The following is a 22,447-nucleotide window of genomic DNA, read 5'->3' on the forward strand; positions in this document are numbered from 1 at the left end:
AGAAGAGAATGTGAAACATCTAATCAGAAAATGAGCTCATCTAGAGAATAGAATGAGGAGAGATAATCTAGAAATTGTCCTGAAGTTTTAGAATGAGGATGTAGCATAGAAATGGGAAAAAAAAATCCATTGATCACTACTTGAAAAAGATTCCAAGATGAAAACTTACAGGAACATTATAAACATGTTTTAAATATTAGGATATTTAAATTTATTTAAATTTATGAAGGAGAAAATATGAAGGAGAAATTCCTAACTAGGGAAAAAAGCACAATTTACTGTGGAGCTTTAGTCAGTATTACATAAGATTTAGTAGCTCCTTCATTAAAAGGCTGAAAAATATGGAACACTATATTCTGAAAAGCAAAGGAGCTTGATTTGTAATTTAATGAGCAAAATGAGTGTAATCCTGCATTGAAATAGGTGAATAGTTAATGAATTATATTATATATAATGTATTATGATCTTTACTACAAATATTTTATATATAGGGATTTGAGGTCATGTTACTACCTCTCTACTGTTAATTTGGATGAATACTCTCCATTCATATCTTGATACTCTATTAATGTGTTCAAGATTTTAAGGGAATATAATGATGGCCCCCAGCTCAATGGAAGGATGTCCTCTGGTAAACTTATTAGAGGATATGAACAAAAGTTAATCAAAATGAACAGACAAGAATAAATTTGATCATAATTGTAAATCTATACTAATAATCAAGTCAGGTCAAAAAGAATTTATTAAGGACTATGCAAAGTCTATACTAAGTTCTGGAGATAGCAAGGCAAGAATGGTTTCTCCCTGGAGGATTCATATTTTAATGAAGAAAGCAATGAATCACTAAACACAAATAATATATGAGTGAAATATAGGGTGAAAAGGGGAAATCTTGATTTAATGATTTGAAGGGTTTCCATTGAAGCATACTTCCATAAGGAGAAAAATATATTCTAAAATGGGAGACAAAGAATTTAAAATGGGAATTAAATGAGAATTAAAAATTAAAATAAAATTGCTATAGGGATTTGGTATAAAAAGAAACTATATATGAGAATGTTGAACTTCCATATGCAGCATCAGAGCTAGTGATGGAAAGGAATAGATTCAAGGGAGAAATTTCATAGCAAACAGAAAAAAAATTATAGTGAGAACAGAAGAGTGTAATAAACTGGACAATCAATAACACAAAAAAATTATCTATCTTAGAGCAATATTTTATTCTTTAATTGTTAACTTTTGCAGGGGTTGATATTTTTGAGGTATAATATTAAAAAAGGTGTGTTTATGTATTTGTGTGTGTGTGTGTGTGTGTGTGTGGTATAGAGGAAAAATTATCTACAAAGCAATACATAGAAACTGTTTGGAAGAGGGAACTCAGAATAGAAACATTAAATATATAAGGAATATAGAGATTAGTGAAGGAATAAATAGCTCTAAGAATAAATATCCAGAATTTTTCTAGGTAGAAAGTAAAGAGAAATAATGGAGAGAAGGAAAATAAATCTTTTTGGAAAAAAGCATAATAAAAAAACTAACAATAGAAATTGAATTGTAGGAAAGAGAGTAATATTTACTATTATTGTGTATCTGGTACATAGTAAGCACTTACTACATGTTTATTTTCCTCCTTCCAGTTAACTGCTAGTGGCTGAGTTGAACCACAGTTTATAAGAATTCCAGGGGTAAACTTGTACCTAAAGTTCTATAATGAAAACACTCAGAAACCTAAACAAAATGGACCTTAGAGTACTCAACCTACATATCTCCAATAGAAGTGTGAAGAGCCCTGCATAAACATAGTCCAAAGTCAGAAAGTAGGCTGGAGAAATAAGCAAACAAAAATTAATTCCATTATGAAATGGTGGCAAAATTCAAATCTAGAAGAAGAAAATGACATGTACAAACAAATCTTCAAAGAAAAACATAGTTTGGGCACAAGTCCAACTAAAATTCCTGTAAGAGATGATACAAGAGTTTTTTTAAAAAAAGTTTTTTTTTAAATTTAATAATTGAAATATAAGCACTAGAGGAAACTTGGAAATGAAAGGAGAGCTATAGAATGATTTGAAAAGAGAATTAACATCTCACAAGAGATACAAAAACCTTACCTAAGTAATAAAATCCTTGAAAAATAGAATATACCAAACAAGACACTGAATCTATGAGACAAGAAATATTAAAATAAAGTCAAAAGGCTAAAAGAAAACCCCCCACAAAGAAAATATAATATATCTTATCGGTTATATACTATATTATTATGGTATATACATATATATATATATATATATATATATATATATATAATCATAGTATATATACTATTCCACTAATCTGAAAAACATATGGCAAAAACATAATTTAAGAATTACTGTTAAGAAACATCTGAGGAGCCAAGATGGCAGAGAAGGCACATGCGATTTTCTAAGCTCCTCTCATTCTCCTCATAACCAGCTATTTTATCCAGCCTCAGAAATAGCTCTTCACTGCTTAAATTCATGAAGATCAGAAACATACAACTTACCTGTTGAAGTCAATCTGGAAGATCGCCAGGAAAGGTTTGTCCTGAGGGGCCAGGAACAGACTAGCAACAGGCAGGAGAGGCTAGCCCTGAGCAGACCAGGGGCGGTGGGGGGGGAGGGGGTGATCTCTGTGGCTAGAGAAGTTATAGAGACCACTGTGCTTTAGGCTAACTGCTCTGCCTTGATTACAAAGCAGTAAACTGGCAGAGAAATTAAAGCCTAAAACAGAGGGTACTCTAAAAAACGCCAGAACCTAACACTGGCTATAGCTACTCAAACCCGGAAGTGACTCAGGAGACTGAAACACAGCCCTGCGGCTATATCCGGCAGTTCAGGGCTTTTGCGGGGGCAGTTACAAACCCACGCGGCAGGGGTGTACAGCCTGGGCAGCCTCTAATCAGCACAGTGCGGGGCTGGGCCTGGGGCAATAGAACTTCCCCAACAGGACTGTGCTTCTGGGAGCAGAGATAGTTCTGGTCCCTGCAAATCCATTCACTGCTCAACTGCATTAACCCACAGCTCCAGGGCAGGATTTGGCTTGGGATAGTGAAACTCTCACTGTTCAGTGTCTAGCCCCAGGGCAGTCGTTATCTCACACAGCTGGGGTTCTTTGCAGGGCACTTTCCCAGCTCTGCCCTGCAGGCCTGAGTTACTTCCAGGTGGGGAACTCTTTCCCAGAGTACCCCAGTACCTCACTGCTTTTTGCAGCTGGCTAGCAGGACAGCTACCCATCCATACTGCCCTGCAGAGGAAGCTGGTAACCTCCTGGCCCTGAATGCAGACCCTAAAGGCTTTAACAAAATGAGTAAGAAAATCAAAGGGACAATTGATAGTTTCTACTCAGAAAGAGAACAGCTTTTCAACGCTGAATAGCATACAGTCTCCAGACAATTGTTGGTCCCCAATACAAAAGGCTCTCCTAGAAGAGACTATTAAAAACCTTAAAAGAGAACTAGAAGAAAAATGGGGAAAGGAAAGAGAAGCTATGCAAGAGAGTACAGAAAAGACATATAACTCACTAAAAGAAAAATTTGACAAAGTGGAAAAAGAAAACAACTCTCTGAAATGTGAACTGGAAAAGGTAAAGACCTCCCAAGAAGTGCAGGGAAACAGAATTTGTGAATTGGAGAAAGAAAATAACTCACTTAAAAAAAAAAAAAATTAGTGAAATGGAAAAAAATTCCATAGAGCAAAATGACTTTTAAAAACTCAATCGGACATATACAAAAAGAAGTAAAAAAGCTAATGAAGAAAATAACACGCTAAAAATCAGAATGGAACAAATAGAAATGACTGACTCATTGAGACAGGAAGAATCAGTCAAGCAAAACTAAAAAAATGAAAGATTGGAAAAAAATGTCAAATATTTACTTGAAAAAACAATGGACCTGGAAAATAGATCAAGGAGAGAAAACCTAAGGATCATCGGACTACTCGAAAATTATGACGAAAAAAAGAGCCTAGATACTATTTTACAGGAAATTATTAAAGAGAACTGCCCAGAAGTAATAGAACCGGAAGGTAAAATAGGCGTGGAAAGAATCCATTGAACACCTTTGGAAAAAGACCTTAAAATAAAGACTCTGAGGAATATTGTGGCCAAACTTCAGAATTTTCAGATTAAAGAAAAAATTCTACAAGCATCCAGGAAAAAACAGTTCAAATACCAAGGTGCCACAATAAGGGTCACACAAGATCTGGCTGCCTCAACATTAAAGGATCAAGGGCCTGGAATTTGATATTCAGAAAGGCAAAAGAACTTGGAATGCAGCAAGAAAACTACCCAGCTAACTTGAACATTTTTTTCCATGGAAGAAGATGGACATTTAATGGAAAAGAGCAATTCCATCTGTTTCCAAAGAAAAACAGACTTAAACAAAAATTTGATCTCCAACAACAGGATCAAGACAAGTAGAAAAGGCAAAAGGAACTCTTGAGAACTGTATTTCGTTGTGGATATACATGAAAATCGTGTATAATTTGATTTTACTGATATAGCATAAAAAGGGAAGTAGAAATGGAAAGGATAGTGTCAGAAAAGGGAAAAGGGAGTAAAGAGGGAAACTTCATGCATCGATGAGGCAAAGGAACCCTATCATATCTGAGGGAACTAGAGAGGGGAGGAACATTGTGGAATCTTCTCATCAGAGTTGGCTCAAAAGAGGAAATAATTGACACATTTGTTTTACAGAGAGTCTTCTTCACCTCATTAAAAAGTGGAGGAAAGGGAAAAGGAAAAGAATAATAAGGGAAGGGTACAAGAAAGGGAAGGGATTCAAAGGGAGGAGGGAGGAATATAAAGAGGGAGAACTGGGATGCAAGTGGGACCAATAAGTTTAATACTAAGGAAGTGGGGAAGGAGGGCAAGAAAAGAAAACCATAATCTGGGGATATTAGGATGGCAGGAAATACAGAATTAGTAATCTTAACGTAAATGTGAATGGGGAACCTCCCATCAAGAGGAGGTGGATAGCAGACTGGATCAAAAGTCAGAACCCCACAATATGTTGTTTACAAGAACACATTTAAAACAGGGAGAACTACACACAGTAAAGGTAAAAGGCTGGAGCAGAATCTTATTATGCTTCAGGTGAAGTAAAAAGAGGTATCATCCTTATCTCAGATCAAGTAAAAGCAAAAATTGATCTAATTAAGAGATAAGGAAGGAAACTTATCTTGCTAAAAGGTACTATAGACAATGAAGCAATATCAGTATTAAAACATATATGACCAAGTGGTATAACGTCTAACTTCCTAAAGAGAAGTTAAGAGTTACGAGAAGAAATAGACAGCAAAACTATAATAGGGGAGACTCAATCTCACCTCAGATTTAGATAAATCAAATCACAAAACAAAAAAAGACATTAAAGAGATAAATAGAATATTAGAAAGACTAGATATGATAGATCTCTGGAGAAAAATGAATGGTGATAGAAAGGAGTATCTTTTCTCAGCAGCTCATGGAACCTACACAAAATTGACCATATATTAGACACAAAGACCTCAAAATTAAATGCAGGAAGGCAGAAATAGTAAATGCTTTTTTTCAGATCACAATGCAATAAAACTACATTCCACAAAAAGTTAGGTGTAAATAAATCCAAAAGTAATTGGAAACTAAATAATCTCATCTTAAAGAATGTTTGGTTGAAACAGCAAATTATAGACACAATTAATAACTTCACTAAAATAATGACAACGGAGACATCATACCAAAATTTGTGGGATGCAGCCAAAGCGGAATAAGGGGAAACTTTATATCCTTAGAGGCTTACTTGAACAAAATAGAGAAAGAGAAGGTCAATGAATTAATTGCAACTTAAAAAAGCTAAAAAGACCAAATTAAAACCCCAATCAATTACTAAACTTGAAATTCTAAAATTAAAAGGAGAAATTAATAATATTGAAACTAAAAAAACTATTGAACTAATAAAAAAACCAAGAGCTGGTTTTATGAAAAAACCAATAAAATTGATAAAACTTTGGTAAATCTGATTAGAAAAAGGAGAGAGGAAAATCAAATTAGTAGTCTTAAAAATGAAAAGGGAGAACTTTCCACCAATGAAGAGGAAATTAAAAAAATGAGGGGTTACTTTGCCCAACTTTATGCCAATAAATTTGATAACCTAAACAAAATGGATGACTACCTCCATAAATATAGGCTTCCCAGATTATCAGAGGAGGAAGTAAATTGTTAAATAGTCCCATTTCAGAAAAAGAAATAGAACAAGCTATTAATCAGCTCCCTAAAAAGAAATCCCCAGGACCAGATGGATTTACATGTGAATCCTACCAAACATTCAAAGAACAATTAGTTCCAATGCTTTATAAACTATTTGAAAAGTAGGGAATGAAGGAGTACTACCAAATTCCTTTATGCCAGATATGGACTGATACCAAACCACGTAGGTTGAAAACAGAGAAAGAAAACTATAGACCAATCTCCCTAAGATATTGATGCTAAAATCTTAAATAAAATATTAGCAAAAAGACTACAGAAAATCATCCCCAGGATAATTCACCATGATCAAGTAGGATTTATACCAGGAATACAGGGCTGGTTCAATAGTAGGAAAACTATTAGCATAATTGACTATATCAATAAGAAAACTAACAAAAACCATATGATCATCTCAATAGATGCAGAAAAAGCATTTGATAAAATCCAACATCCATTCCTAATAAAAACACTTGAGAGTATAGGAATAAATGGACTTTTCCTTAAAATAATCAGTAGCATCTATTTAAAACCAGCAGTTGGCATCATATGTAATGGGGACAAACTGCAACCATTCCCAATAAGATCAGGAGTGAAACAAGATTGCCCACTATCACCGTTACTATTTAATATTGTATTAGAAATGCTAGCTTTGGCAATAAGAGCTGAGAAAGATATTAAAGGAATAAGAATAGGCAATGAGGAAACCAAATTATCACTCTTTGCTGATGATATGATGGTATACTTAGAGAACCCCAGAGATTCTACTAAAAAGTTATTAGAAATAATCCACAATTTTAGCAAAGTTGCTGGTTATAAAATAAACCCACATAAGTCATCAGCATTCTTATATATCACTAACAAAATCCAACAGTCAGAGTTACAAAGAGAAATCCCATTTAAAAGTAACTACTGATAGTATAAAATATTTAGGAATCTATCTGCCAAGGGAAAATCAGAAAGTTTATGAGCCAAAACTACAAAACACTTTCCACACAAATTAAGTCTGATCTAACTAACTGGAAAAATATTAAATGCTCTTGGATTGGGCGAGCAAATATAATAAAGATGACAATACTACCTAAACTAATCTATTTATTTAGTGCTATACCAATCAGACTTCCCAAAAACTATTTTGATGACCTAGAAAAATAACAACAAAGTTCATATGGAAAAACAAAAGGTCGGGAATTAATGAAAAAAAAAATCAAATGAAGGTGGCCTAGCTGTACCAGATCTAAAATTATATTATAAGGCAGCAGTTACTAAAACTATCTGGTATTGGCTAAGAAATAGACTATTTGATCAATGGAATAGGTTAGGTTCAAAGGACAAAACAGCCAATAACTTTAATTTTCTAGTGTTTGACAAACCCAAAAACCCCAGTTTTGGGATAAGAATGCATTATTTGACAAAATTGCTGGGAAAATTGGAAATTAGTATGTAGAAACTAGGCATTGACCCACACTTAACACTGTACACCAAGATAAGGTCAAAATGGGTTCATGATCTAGGCATAAAGAATGAGATCATAAATAAATTGGAAGAGCATAGGATAGTTTACCTCTCAGACCTGTGGAAGAGGAAGGAATTTATGACCAAAGAAGAACTAGAGATCACTATTGACTACAAAATTGAAAATTTTGATTATATCAAATTGAAAAGTTTTTGTACAAACAAAACTAATGCAGGCAAAATTATAAGGGAAACAATAAACTGGGAAAAGGTTTTTACAGTCAAAGGTTCTGATAAAGGACTCATTTCCAAAATATATAGAGAATTGACTCTAATTTATAAGAAATCTTTCATTCTCCAATTGATAAATGGTCAAAGGATATGAACAGACAATTTTCTAGATGATGAAATTAAACTATTACTACTCATATGAAAGAGTGTTCCAAATCACTATTGATCAGAGAAATGCAAATTAAGACAACTCTGAGATACTACTACACACCTGTCAGATTGGCCAGAATGACAGGGAAAGATAATGCAGAATGTTGAGGGGATGTGGGAAAACAGGGACACTGATACATTGTTGGTGGAATTGTGAACACATCCAGCCATTCTGGAGAGCAATTTGGAACTATGCCCTAAAAGTTATCAAACTGTGCATAGCCTTTGATCCAGCAGTGTCTCTATTGGGCTTATACTCCAAAGAGATACTAAAAAAGGGAAAGGGACCTGTATGTGCCAAAATGTTTGAGGCAACCCTGTTTGTAGTGGCCAGAAGCTGGAAAATGAATGGATGCCCATCAATTGGAGAATGGTTGATGAGTCAATTGTGGTATATGAATGTTATGGAATATTATTGTTCTGTAAGAAATGACGAATACAGCAGGACGAATACAGAGAGGATTGGCGAGACTTACATGAACTGATGCTGAGCAAAATGAGCAGAACCAGGAAATCATTACATACCTCAACAACGATACTGTACGAGGATGTATTCTGATGGAAGTGGATTTCTTCAACAAAGACAAGATCTAACTTAGTTTCAATTGATCAAGGATGGACAGAAGCAGCTACACCCAAAGAAAGAACACTAGGAAATGAATGTAAACTGCTTGCATTTTTGGTTCTTCTTCCCAGGTTATTTATACCTTCTAAATCCAATTTTCCCTGAGCAACAAGAAAACTGTTCGGTTCTGCACACATATATTGTATCCAAGATCTAGTGTAATCTATTTAACATGTATAGGACTGCTTGCCATCTGTGGGAGAGGGTGGAGGGAGGGAGAGGGAAAATTGGAACAGAAGTGAGTGCAAAGGATAATGTTGTAAAAAATTACCCTGGCATGGGTTCTGTCAATAAAAAGTTATTTAAAAATTAAAAAAAATAAATAAATAAGCTCTATATCTATATCTATATCTATCTATATATAAAAGAAACATCTGACACTGAAAGAGCATGGCTGATAATGAGACTGTTAAAAGAACTTTAAAATCTTCAGGAATCATTGGATTCCTTAAGATGAAAAATTGTTAATGAGACTATTGCAGTACTTCAAAGCTTACAGGAATTATTGGATTCCTGGCACATGAACTAATGGACAATGGATTCTTTCTGGACTATTTCTAGAACTTATGGACATGTATAAATTCTCATGTTGATTCATTTTATTTGTTACATTACTACTAGCCTGTGTTATGTTGCTATGTGCTTATGTAATTATGTGTAATGCCTCCCATACTTGTGAACTCCAATATGTGAGCTAATGTATGAATTCTTACAGGTGCAAACCCAAGCACCCAAGCATTGCTTTCATCAACCCTAGTGAGTTAACACTTTGTAAGGATTCTAACATTACTGGACCTGGATCAAAACAAAATAGAAAACAAACAATACCCCCCCCCCGCCCCCCCGCACAACAAAACAAAACAAAACAAAACATACATCATATTTCAAGAAATCATAGAAGAAAACTTTGTGGAATTTCTTAGAATCATTAGCCACATTGGAAATACAAAGATTCCACTGATCACCTCCTGAAAGGAATCCAAAATGAATATTTCTAGGAATATTATAAGAAAAATCTAAATTTTGAGTCAAAGAAACAACACTGAGAGCAGTCATCAAGAATGAATTAAGCATAAGGCACTACAATCTGTTTCAAAGAGGTGATTTAGCAGTCATCTCTAAAAAGAAATAGATGATTACAGTATTCCAACACAAAATTCCAGAAGGCATGGAGTCATGTAGCAAGTCAAATTAATCAGAGAACTCTAGAGAGATTGTTTTCAACAAATAACCAACAACAAAAAGAGACAGAGACAATATAAGAGACGAAGGGAAAGGAAGGATGAGGCAAATTATCTCGCTTTGTGAAGTTTAACCAGAATATACAAAGGAGCAGGAAAGAAGGTGTGTGTGAAGGTAACATTTGATCTTTCTTATCTGAATTTGTCAAAGGGAGGGAGAAAACATATATATGTATATAGTCAGGTATAGAAATGTATTTCATTTAACAGGTTAAAGAAGAGAAAAGGAGAACAGATGAAGGGGAATACAGAGTTTAGATCTAAGGGAGAGATCAGTCCTAAGCAAAACAGATTTTAATTAAAGACAAACAAAAATATTTATAGCAGGTTATTTTTTATTTGTTTATTTTTTTTTAAGGTGGCAAAGAAGAGGTATCTAATTTCTGTCAAGTTGCTTTCTAATTTTTGCAGTAATTGTTTTGAAAAGTGTTACTCTTTTAAGTTCTTTTTCAAATAATGGCTTATTGACTATTTTTGTTTCTAATTCTAGGATCCTTATTTGTTGCAATGATCACTTTTTAAAAAAACAAATAACAACTAATTTTGATGATTAATACTTGATAGTAAAAACTGAGGTCTGGAAGTGCTATTCCCTCTTTATTCCTACTTTTTGGGGATTATTTTTCTTGAGATTCTATATATTTTTTGTCCTTTCACATAATTATGTTATGACTTTTTCAAGCCCTATAATACGTCCTCTTGATAATCTGGTATTTCACTAAAATATAAATTAATTTAGGTAGTAGTTTCATTTATATTATATTGATATGACCTAGATATGACTACTTAATATCTTTTCAACTACTTAATTATTCTTTATTTCTTTAAGAAGTATTCTGTAATTATAACTCTACAATGCTTCAATTCTTTAAGGGTATATTAAAGTTACTAAAAATAGAGACATTTTCAGAAGCAGGCTCACCAAAGATATCTGCTCTCAAGACAGAGCTTAGGAGGAATAAAAAGTTGACCCATGCTCAAAGTGACCTCATTCTTAAAAACATAGGGCAGTATACTGAGAAAGAACCAAGTTCAGATGAAAGTAGTAATGATAACGTTCAGACCCCAGAAGTAGAGATGGGTCTCAGTTCCAACTTCTAGCCTTGACTAAAACCTGCAGAGAATTCCTCAGGTCTGAATATTCCAGGCCAAAGATTGAACCTATAATTCTTTCATTTTGAACCAACACTCTTTTTCTCAGCAGTATTTTACTTTTGCTTAGACCAGGGATGCAACAATTAGACTTTGCACTGAATGATACCACTTTGGGAATCCTGCAAGATTATAGGTCCTCAGTCTATCTCTGAAATTCTGAAATAATGAAACAGTCACTACCTTAAGAAAGCAATAAACCTAGTCCAGAGTTTCCCTCCAGATTGTGCTGAGCTTAATTCTAATATCAAATCTTGCATCAGGAAGTGGGAAGGAAAGGGAATAAACTGTTATCATCATTGTGGTCATCATCATCATCATCACCATTCCAAATTGGGTAAACCCCTCTTTTCCTCCCTTCCTCCATAAACTTGCAGAGATTATTAGATTATTGGAAGTCAGAGGAATTCAGTTCTAGTCCTATATTCTTCTGCCTCTCTTCTATAATATTTCAGAATGGTGGCAATGTACTCTCACATATCTTCTTGGGTGAATCTCATTTGCTTTCTGAAAAAACAGAAATTGCCCAACTTGGTAATGTTGTATAAAAATATTTTAGAACCTTATACTTTAATAATACTTTGGAATTTGTGAGGGACTTTTCATTTATCTCATTCAGTGCTTTTAATAAAATAATTTATTTTATTTTTAATTTATGGTATAAAATAAATATTATCCATAACAAAATATTATCATAACAATGAAAAAGATGATTACACATTAAATTGCAAATCTACTACATACAACTTGCTATTCCTTTCAAATATACAAAATAATCATGTAAATTCCTTTTCTTTTTCTTCTTCCCTACCCCACCCCTTATCCTAGAGATGGCTGCCATTGGACAAAAATAGGTATATTAATATAAAGTTATTTCATATACATTTCTGTTTGTGAATTGTTTCTCTGGATGCATATAGCATCTTTTTTTCATATGTCCCTTATATGTAATTTAGGTATTTATTCAAAGTTGTTCTTAAAAGGATAATGATGTTACTATATACAATGTTCTCTTACTTCTACTCACTTTTGCTTTTCATTATTTCATGAAAATCTTTCCATTTTTTTCTGAGATCAATGAGTTCATCATTTCTTATGGTATTCTGGAAACAATCATATGCTACAACTTGTTCACCCATTCTCCAAATGATGGGCATCCTTGCAATTTCCAGTTCTTTGCCACCACAAAGAGAAGAGCTATAAATGTTTTAGAATACATAGCTTCTTTTCCTTTTCCCCTAATCATCTTTGGAAATATACCTAGTAGTGGTAGTGTTATGTCAAAGGGTATAGGTAGTTTTTATAACTCTTTAGGTATAATTACAAATTGTTTTCCAAAATCATTAAATCATTTCACAATTCTACCAACAATGAATTAGTGTCTCAGTTTTTCCACATCTTCTTCAACATTTGTAACTTTCCCCTTCAATGATTTCAGCCAGTTTGGTAGGTGTAAGAGATATTTCAAGTTTGTTTTAATTTGAATTTCTTTAGCTCAATAATGATTTGGAGCATTTTTATGTGACTATAAATTGTTTTGATTTCTTAATTGGAAAACTGTGTGTTCCTATCCTTTGACTATCATTTGGGGAAATTACTTGAATTCTGGTAGATTTGAAAAAGTTCTTTATATATTTTAGATATGGGACCTTTATCTAATAAACTCTCCCTATTTCATTCAGTTTTAAAAGCATTCTGCTTTGTATTACATATTCACTGCTCCTGTTTTCTGAGATCGTCTCTTCTGGGTCAAGTAAGCTATTTTAGTTTCAGGTTGCTAGGGGATAGCCATTAAGCTTTGTCCCTGATAAGAGTAGACTAAAAATTCATTAGTTGTAAACACCAGAACTAGCTAATAAAAGCCAGGCAGAACTCCCCAAAGTAAATTTAGGTCTTTCCTTATTGACTCATATGAAAGCAGAAAGTAGTCTTTTCTAACAAATAATTCTTTGATTTAGGGTTTAACCAGGATAACATTACCAGAATCTTCTCAGGCTTAGTTGTGAATGAATTTGGACCAGAATAAATTGTGAGATGAAATTTGGAACTATGCCCAAAAGGGTTATCAAACTGTGCATATCTTTTGATCCAGCAATGTCTCTATTGGGGCTATATTCCAAAGACACAGAAAAAGTACCTACATGTACAAAAACGTTTGTAGCAGCCCTTTTTGTAGTGGCAAGGAACTGGAAACTGAATGGATGCCCATCAGTTGGGGAATGGCTGAATAAGTTATGGTATATGAATGATACAGAATATTATTGTTCTATAAGAAACAATCATCAGGATGATTTCAGAAAGGCTTGTAAATGCTTACATGAACTGATGCTAAGTGAAATGAGTAGAAGCAGGAGAACATTGTATACAGAAATAATGAGATTATATGATGATCAATTGTGATGGATGTGGCTCTTTTCAACAACGAAGTGATTCAGGCCAATTCTAATAGACTTGTGATGGAGAGAGCCATCTGCATCCAAAAAGAAGTTTATGGGTCCTGAATATGAATCACAAGATAGTATTTTCACCTTTTTTGCTGTTTGGTTTTTTTTTTTTTAATCTGATTTTGTGTGTGTGTGTGTGTGTGTGTGTGTGTGTGTGTGTGCAGCATGATAAATGTGGAAATATGTATAGAAGAATTGCACATGTTTAACCCGTTAATGAATTACTTGCTGTCTAGGGGAGGGAAGAGGGGAGAAGAGAGGGAGAAAAATGTGGAACACAAGGTTTTGCAAGGATGACTATCATAAGCTATCTTTGCATGTATTTTGAAAATAAAAGCTATCACTAAGAAAGAAGATTAAAAAAATAAATTATGATCTGAGTAGGTCAATACTATTCTCCATCCACATATTTTTATTTTTATTTTCAAATCAGCAGCAAAGTCTGATTACTTTGGTGCAGTTTCAGTCTCACTAAATGAACACTGCTAAATACTGTTAGACTTGTTTGTAATTAATCGTTTTTGAATTACCTAATATATGCCTGTCACTCTGCTAGGAACTGAGGATAAAAGTCAAAGAATGAAACAATGAAATGATCCTTACTCTCAATGAATTTACATTCTAATGGAAAAGAGAACAAATATCTATATCTATTTCAATACATAAAGCAATAAATATAAAGTTAATAAATACAAATAGATAAAACATAGTTAAAAATGTTATTTGAGAGGGTGGACATTAGCAGTTAGAGGAATCAAAAATGTCATCATGCAAAAGATGGTGTCTGAACTTCTTATAAAAATAAAGGGTGTCACAGGCATTGTAGGCAGCAGTGAAACAATCGATATAGGAAAATCTTTGGCTTACCCCTTGACTTTTATTAACCTGAAGTTTTGAGACTTTTAGGGGATAATTTTCCATAAATTATAGAAATAGATTATTGTTATTGTAATTTCTCTAATGAGGCCTTATTACCATGGTTTATAATCATTTACTTCTCCTGAGATAATAATATATTGTTATATATCAGTGGTACGCAGATATGTTGGCACAAAATGTTACTGAGATGAATATTTCATGATAAAGTTGCTGAAATACCAAAAAGATATGACTTTTAATTATGCTTTGTCTGAGCTATATTTGCACTTGTAAGACAGCAGGAAACTTTAAAATTCTTCCAGCCCCTCACTGAGGGTTAGCTGTGGTTGAGTTGGGACCTGCTAACATTAATCATCCTGTAGAAATGTGTTAAGATTTATCTTAAAAAAATGAGAAATCTATTTGGAGCACTTTGAGAACCACAAAATTAGAATATCCTGGCAAAAAACATTAAACATTTTGCTGTAGAATGTTTATATGAAACGCCTTAGGCTGCCTTACAGATATTTAAAGCATGATGTATTCATTAAGGAGGATGTTTTGTTATTTTATCTCATATTATCCAACTGGGGCCACAAATAAAAAAAAAATATTAACAAAGAAGCAAAAACAACATATCACAAAAATTAAATATTAGGAACATAATAAATTTATGCAAGAATACAAGGTTGATTTAATACTTAAAATTAATAAATTTAACCAGATTAATAACAAAATAGAAATAATAATAATCTGATTATATCTATGGATATAGAAAAGACTTTTTGACAAAATAGAACATTTATTTATATTTTAAAAAACTAGAAATGATTGATCTTTACTTAAAATAACAAAAGTATACTTAATATTTATATATGTTGTTTATTTCATGTGTGTGTGTAACATACACACATGTACAAACATTCATTAAAAGCTACTATCTTGTAATGAAGATAAACTAAAATCCTTTCCAAAAAATCAGGAATAAAACAAATATGTTATCACTTTTAATTTGCATAATATTAGAATTTAGGCTACTGCAATGACAAGAAAAAGAAATTGAGGGAACAGGCATAGATTAAGAACAAATAAAACTATTACTTTTTGTACATATGGTATATTTAAAGAACCCTAGAATCAATGAAAAATTAAAACAATAATTTCAGTAAACTTTAGGGATATAAAACAAATCCACAAAATTATTAGCATTTTATAAAATATCAATAAAATTTAGTAAGAGAGATATAAAGAGAAATTCCATTATATATATATATATATATATATATATATATATACACATAAACAATAATTATAAAATGCATAAAATTCTCCAGAGTTTACCTATCTTGATATACTTGATATACAAACAAAACTAGATAAATAAAATTATAAATCTCTGTTACTTAGATTTATAAAAATAGTACTAAATAATTGGGAAAATATTAATGGATATTAATGGCTCTTGGATAGACCATATAAATAATAAAATGGTAATATGACTTTAATTAACTCAATGTCATCCCAATAAAACAACCAAACTTTTTAGAACTCAAAAAAATGGCAAATTCATATGAAGGGAAAAAGGTAAAAAATCTCTTAGGAAATAATGAAAAAAAAAATGGAAACAAGAAAGTCTAGCAGTTCCAGTTCTTAAACTATACAATAAAGTAGTGATTCTCAAAACAAATTGGTGCCAGACCAAAAAAAAAAAAAAAAAACAGAAATGGATAAGTAAATATATCTAATGTGCTAGGATTCAACAAGTTATTTTATGAAAACTGCTGGGAAAATTAGACATCGGTATGGAAGTAATTAGATTAAGATCAATGCCTGATATCACATACCAAGATAAACTGTAAATGCGTAAGTGACCTAGATATAAAAGGTAATCTTATAAACAAGTGAGAAAAACATGGGACAATTACATATTAGACCAACAAAGTGTAGAAAAGTACAGGACTTTCAAACAAAGCTGTAAAGAAAATCATAAAAGATAAAATGAATAATTTTGATTACAAAAAAATTAAAGTTTTTTTTTCCATAAACAAATCCCATATTAAAAGGGAAAAAATTATCTGGAAGAAAATTGTAGCAGCGACTTTCTCTGATAAAGGTCTCTTTTCCAAGATATACAAGGAACTGATTCAAATATATAAAAATATGAGCTATTATCTATATCTAAGGAAATAATCAGTGAAGAAAAGTAGCTTACCTATAACCACATGAAAAAATTCTCCAAAAAATTACTTATTAGAGAAGTCCATATTAAAGCCTTTTGGACTTCACCTCACATCTATTAGTTGGACAAAGATGACATAAAAAAATGGCAACTATTGGTGGAGTTGTGAATAGGTAGAATAATTCTAATTTGAAAAAAAAGTTATTAAAACATTCTAATGCTTATAAATGTGGAAATACGTATAGAAAAATTGTATATGATTAATATTTATTGGATTACTTGCTTTTTAGGGGAGGGGAAGGGGAAGAATGGAGAAAATTTTGGAACACAAGGTTTTGCAAAGGTGAATGTTGAATACTGTCTTTGCATATATCTTGGGGGGAGAAAGTTATTATTTGAAAAAAAAAAGAAAAAAATAGTCTAATACTAAGCCTCTAGCCAAAGGAGATTTTTAAAAATAGGAAATGGTCTTATATGTAGAAAAATACTTAGAGCATCTTTTTTGTTATTGTTGTTGGCAAAAGACTGAAAATTAAAGAAATGATTGTCAATTGAGAAATAGTTGCATAAATCATACTCTATAAACAGCATGCTATGCTGCTAAAAGAACTGAGGAAATAAGATGATTTCAAATAGACTTTAAACTTAAATGATATGATACAGAATAAAATAAGCAGAAACAGAACAATTATACTACATAAATTGTACACATGAATAAATTTGAAGATTTTATATAAACTGATGAATTAAAAGGGCATAGGCAGGGGATTGTTTTATATAACAACATTGTAAAAACAAACATTTGTTCTGAGAAAGAAGTAATAGATTTCAGGATACAGAATTTATATGTATAAAATTCTATAATATATATGTATTATAGAATATCTATTATATGTATATTCTAGAATAGTTTAGAAAGATAAAAATTAATAGTATCTTGAGTTTCTACATATTGATTTCTACTATATTGATTCTGTAATATATTCTTAACCCCATATTGGTACTAACCTACTTTTCTTGATGTAACCAATCATGTAACTGTCTGCCCTGTAACCACTTGCATTGTCTTTTCCATCTACTCAACTCTGTACTTTCCAGAATTATATGAAAGCTGGTGTTACCTTGGGGTTTTTGCTTATTGAGAGATCATAGATGCAATTTATTGGTTATTGCTAACTGAGCTACTAAATTGGTTATGCTCAGACTGTTATTTCTCATTTTACCTTAATTTTCAATGTAAGTTATATATAAATTCCAGGATTGCTATTATATAGCTCTCTCTCATACACACACACACATACAGAGCAATATACATTTATATAAGGTATATATATACCTTAATTTTCAACGTAAGTTATATATAAATTCCAGGATTGCTATTATATAGCTCTCTCTCATACACACACATAGAGAAATATACATTTATATAAGGTATATATATATACCTTAATTTTCAACGTAAGTTATATATAAATTCAGGATTGCTATTATATAGCTCTCATATACACATACAGAGCAATATACATTTATATATATATATATATATATATAATAGTACTGTATATATGTGTATGTAGATATGTGTGTGTGTGTATATATATATATATATATATATATATATATATATATATATACACACACACACACACACACATATATACCTACACCCATATATTTATCTATCTGTCTGTCTATAATTTTTATGTAATCAATGACAGGATTTGTTTTGCTTGACTATGCATATTTGTCATAATGAATTTGGTTTTCTTTTCTGTTTTTCCCCCCAATAAGGTGGTGAAGAGAGAAATTAGGTTTTTACTAATTAAATCCAAAAACACTTAAAAAATTTAGAGATGGAAGGATAGAAAGTGCCACAGATGAGGGATATTGCAAGCACTTTCAGTTGAAATGAATGTATTGTTACTTTTGCTTAATTGTTCTACTTTGTTAAAATAGAACTCTCATAGAATGGAGGAGGATCTAGAAAGGTTTGTAATGTTAATACAAATCAGGTTAATACAAATCAGGTCAATAAAACTTTATAACACTTTGATGCCTTCCTTCCTTGTTGTTGCCAATCTTATCCAAATTTTTGATATTCTAAAGTATAAATAAATAACCCTTAATGAAATTGGCATTGCCAGTAGATTTTTTGTTTGTTTGTTTGTTTGTTTTGCTTTGTTTTTAGAGAAAGCATTTTTCTTCACATTTGGGATTCCATTTACAAGATATATGAAGGAAATTTTCCCTGTGTGAACTGTCATTATGTTTGCTCAAATAAGAGACTATCCTGACCTTCATTTACTGAAGGCCAAGAATGTTACATTTCAACTGCCTCTCAGAGTTCTTTAGTATCCTTAAGATGGCCTGAGGTATCTATGCTCTCTGCCACTGGCTGTACTCTCTACATATGGTATTCTTCCAATCATATGGGGGGAATCTCCTGCATCTCACTTCTGTTTCACCACTGAACAGTTTTTGCTTTTACAAAGAAAGTTTTACTTCAAAAATATAATAAGTATACAGAGACTCCCTAGTACATGAGACATACATCCCTCTCATATTCTGGTGACAACTGGGGGAGGGCATTAGGTTCCCAGTTTAGTTCAATTCTTATACAGCACAGTCCCAAGATCCAAGTCCAAAACCCTCTTTGGACTTAAGTCCCAAGCACAATGGCTACTCCAAGCTTCCCCACTGGACTGACTGTTTTTAATGTCTTGGAATTCTGAATCCAAGGTTGCCATGTTTTATGTTCTCAAGTTCCTGGAGATTGCTTTCTATACCTAAAAAAATCTCTTTCTCAGGATCATGGGACCAAAAGAGAAAGCAGGAGAAGGAAATCTTTTCCCTGACATCAGTTCATCAGTTTATGGCACTCTCACTGTGCATGATTTTCACTTTTCCTAGCACTCTCTATAATCTGCAGAGAGCATTTTGCAAGTGAGTGTCCCAATCTAGTAATTTTAAAAGATGAAACCTGTTCTGGCTAAAAGCTAATAGAAATGTGCTATTTCTCCCTATAAAGTAGGGGAACACAGGATGTCTTCTTCCAAAAGCAAGGTACTCCACATTAGGTGATCTAGGAATGATCCCAAGCCCCCATTATACTTATATAGTTTGTATATTTTTATGGAAATATCATGACATTCTAAATGAAAAGTAAACAACAAATTTTTTGTGGAACATGATGCTAGTGCAATTTCATTGAAATACTTCAGGCATATTACTTTGTGTATATTAAGGTGCTAAAACACTTATTTTGCTTTAATAAAATTAAACAATAGCAACAAAATAAAATAAATCTTGATAAAGAAATACACAGTAAGGCTAATTAGGTCATGGCATTTTTTTAATTTCAAAGGCATTTATCTTTCAATAGGAAAGAAGAAAAGACACTTTCTAAATTTCGAGTCTAATATCTTATTCAAAAAGCTCAAAAATTGAGTAATAAAAGCTAAATGTGGTAAGCATTATCATTTATGAAAAAAGGCACTGGCTTCCTCAAATATTATTTCTGGTCATGGATTATGATTAAAGTGATGGGTCATTGGGTTGTACAACAATTCTTAGAATTCCTCTCTCAAAGGCTTCTCTATTGGCATTTTCAACTTCCATATTCTCAATCTCATCTCCAAATAATTAAAATTCTCTTTGCTTTTTATTTTTTGATCTAGAGTGGTATTTAATTAGTTGGGGGCTATTTGTGAGGAAAATCCCTTTAACAGTGGTGATTGGCTACTATTCTTCAATGTATATAATCTCAGAAAAATAATTGGGGGCACTAAGAGGTTTAAGGGATGTGCCTTGGGCCCAGAATTAGTGTCTTTCTGACTTCAAAGTCAGATCTCTACTTTGCAGCACAGTCTTTCCAAAAAGAAAAACAAACAAACAAACATTACATTATGGGAAAAATAAAGAATTTGTATTTGTCTAGGGCCAAATTAGGTGCTTTAAAAATAGTTGTTGATTATTTGCTTATAGAGGTTAGAGTTAATGATTGTGTACTTTTAGTGTAACTTCTGGGTAAAGATAACTCTACTGTGTGGTCATATATACTATCATGTGCATGTGAAGTGTGCAGGGTCTTCTAGAGAACAGAAAGCTTGCCTTAGTCTGAAAGATCAAGTCTTGCCTCTGGTCGAAAATAGCTGATTGATCTCTTAAGCAAGTCGGGCCTTTTAGGTTAAACCTAGCTAAAAGTTGTAAAAGTTACTCATCTGTATCAGTATGAGAAGGCCAGAAATGACTTTTGGACACACACGAGTGTGTTATATAAGTGAAGACACACATAAAATGAAGAAATAACATTCAAGTCAATGAGAAATTGCTTAGCATATTGAAGGTATGCTGATGGGAATCATAGTTGCAAAAGAATTACTAGCCAGAAGAAATCAATATCAACATGGAATTTTGCATGGGATCAAGTGATTACACAGTCTCTCAGATAATAATAATAACTAGACATAAAATAACATGAGGAGAAAAGGCAAGGGGAAATGTTAAAAAGCAATGATACAATTGAATCATTTTATAATGCCATCAGCTCCATATCTAAGGACTGAATAAATAGCAATCACAAATTTTCTTCATTCCTACTTACTTCAGAGCAGTGTCACATATAAAGAATAAAAAAGGAATTTTGATCTAATTCCTATTGCCTAGAAATTGAATATCCTGAAAATAAGTGGGTTTTTGTATTTTTAGCTAAACTAGAATAATAATAATACCTTTGAAATAATAAGGCATAAGCCTCAAGTATAAGCTGTGTATCTGAGGAAGAAATTCTTCCACGGTTTTGAAAGCTGAAGAAGTCCACTGAAATCTAGTCATAAATATCTGCTATCCATTGAAAAATGTGAAATTTAATTTACTCATTAAAGTGAAATCTAAATATGTTTGTTTACTTTGGTTCTGATGGCTTATGAAGGGGGAAATAACTAAAGCAGATAAAATAAAGAAGGTTATTTATGTTTTTTTTGTGAGTGAATGTAAATGTCTTTAATGATAACTGGTTTAGAATTATTCTGGCAGGAATAATTAATAATTCAGAACTGCTATTTTCATGGCAGCACAGAGCCTGAAACTCAATTATAATATTTTGGTTTAGGACAGCTTTTTCCCCTTTGAGAACTGAAAGATTTACAATTAAGGCATAAGACATAGGAATTTGGAACATGGGGATCTGAATGATATAAAGCAAGAAAAAATGATTTGATTCTATAATATATATAGGAGAAAACCCTGCCTTGAAGTCCTTGTTGTGTTTTTCACTTAAACTGTTAGTGGTAGACCCTCAAATCCGTTGGGTCTGGATCAGGATAGTCATTTCCAGCGATGCTGGACTAGACATGATTCATCATTGACTAAATTACGATCTCGGGAGCAATTCAGAGAACAGAATGGAAATAACAATATGATTAATACAAGGAAGATAATTCCACACAAAGTCATAAGAGCATATGAGACAATCCACAAAATGGGTTCATTTGAAGTTGAAAAAGAGATGCAGCTGCTTGCTATGTCATCTGTTGAGAAAGGTCCTGAAATCTCAGACACTGGAACACCATCAACTTCTAGAAAGAAAAGGAATAAAAAAAAAGTTTATAGTATTGTAAAAGTCTATATTTTTAGGATAAAAAACAATGGGATGTTTCTTATCATAATAACAGTATAGACAGGATAGGGACCTTTGAAGTCAATAGCTAATACTATTACTTATTGAGTAATTAATCAGGTTAGGGATTATCCATACTTAATTTCATTCTTTCCTTGACCTTTTGGTTAAATTGTTATTTACTTATAATTGTGA

General features: G+C 32.3%; 1 protein-coding gene across 1 annotated transcript in view; it reads right to left on the reverse strand.

Moving 5' to 3' along the window:
* Nucleotides 1-19,125: 19,125 nt before the first annotated feature.
* Nucleotides 19,126-22,447, reverse strand: part of BACE2 (beta-secretase 2) — an 83,624-nt gene continuing 80,302 nt past the window's right edge. The window contains exon 9 of the mRNA XM_031959190.1: nucleotides 19,126-22,211. Within this exon, the coding sequence (XP_031815050.1) occupies nucleotides 21,961-22,211 (251 nt within the window). The 3' untranslated portion in view covers nucleotides 19,126-21,960. The remainder of the gene's footprint in view (nucleotides 22,212-22,447) is intronic.

The sequence above is a fragment of the Sarcophilus harrisii genome, chromosome 3, assembly GCF_902635505.1.
Source record: "Sarcophilus harrisii chromosome 3, mSarHar1.11, whole genome shotgun sequence".
Classification (NCBI taxonomy): Eukaryota; Metazoa; Chordata; class Mammalia; order Dasyuromorphia; family Dasyuridae; genus Sarcophilus; species Sarcophilus harrisii.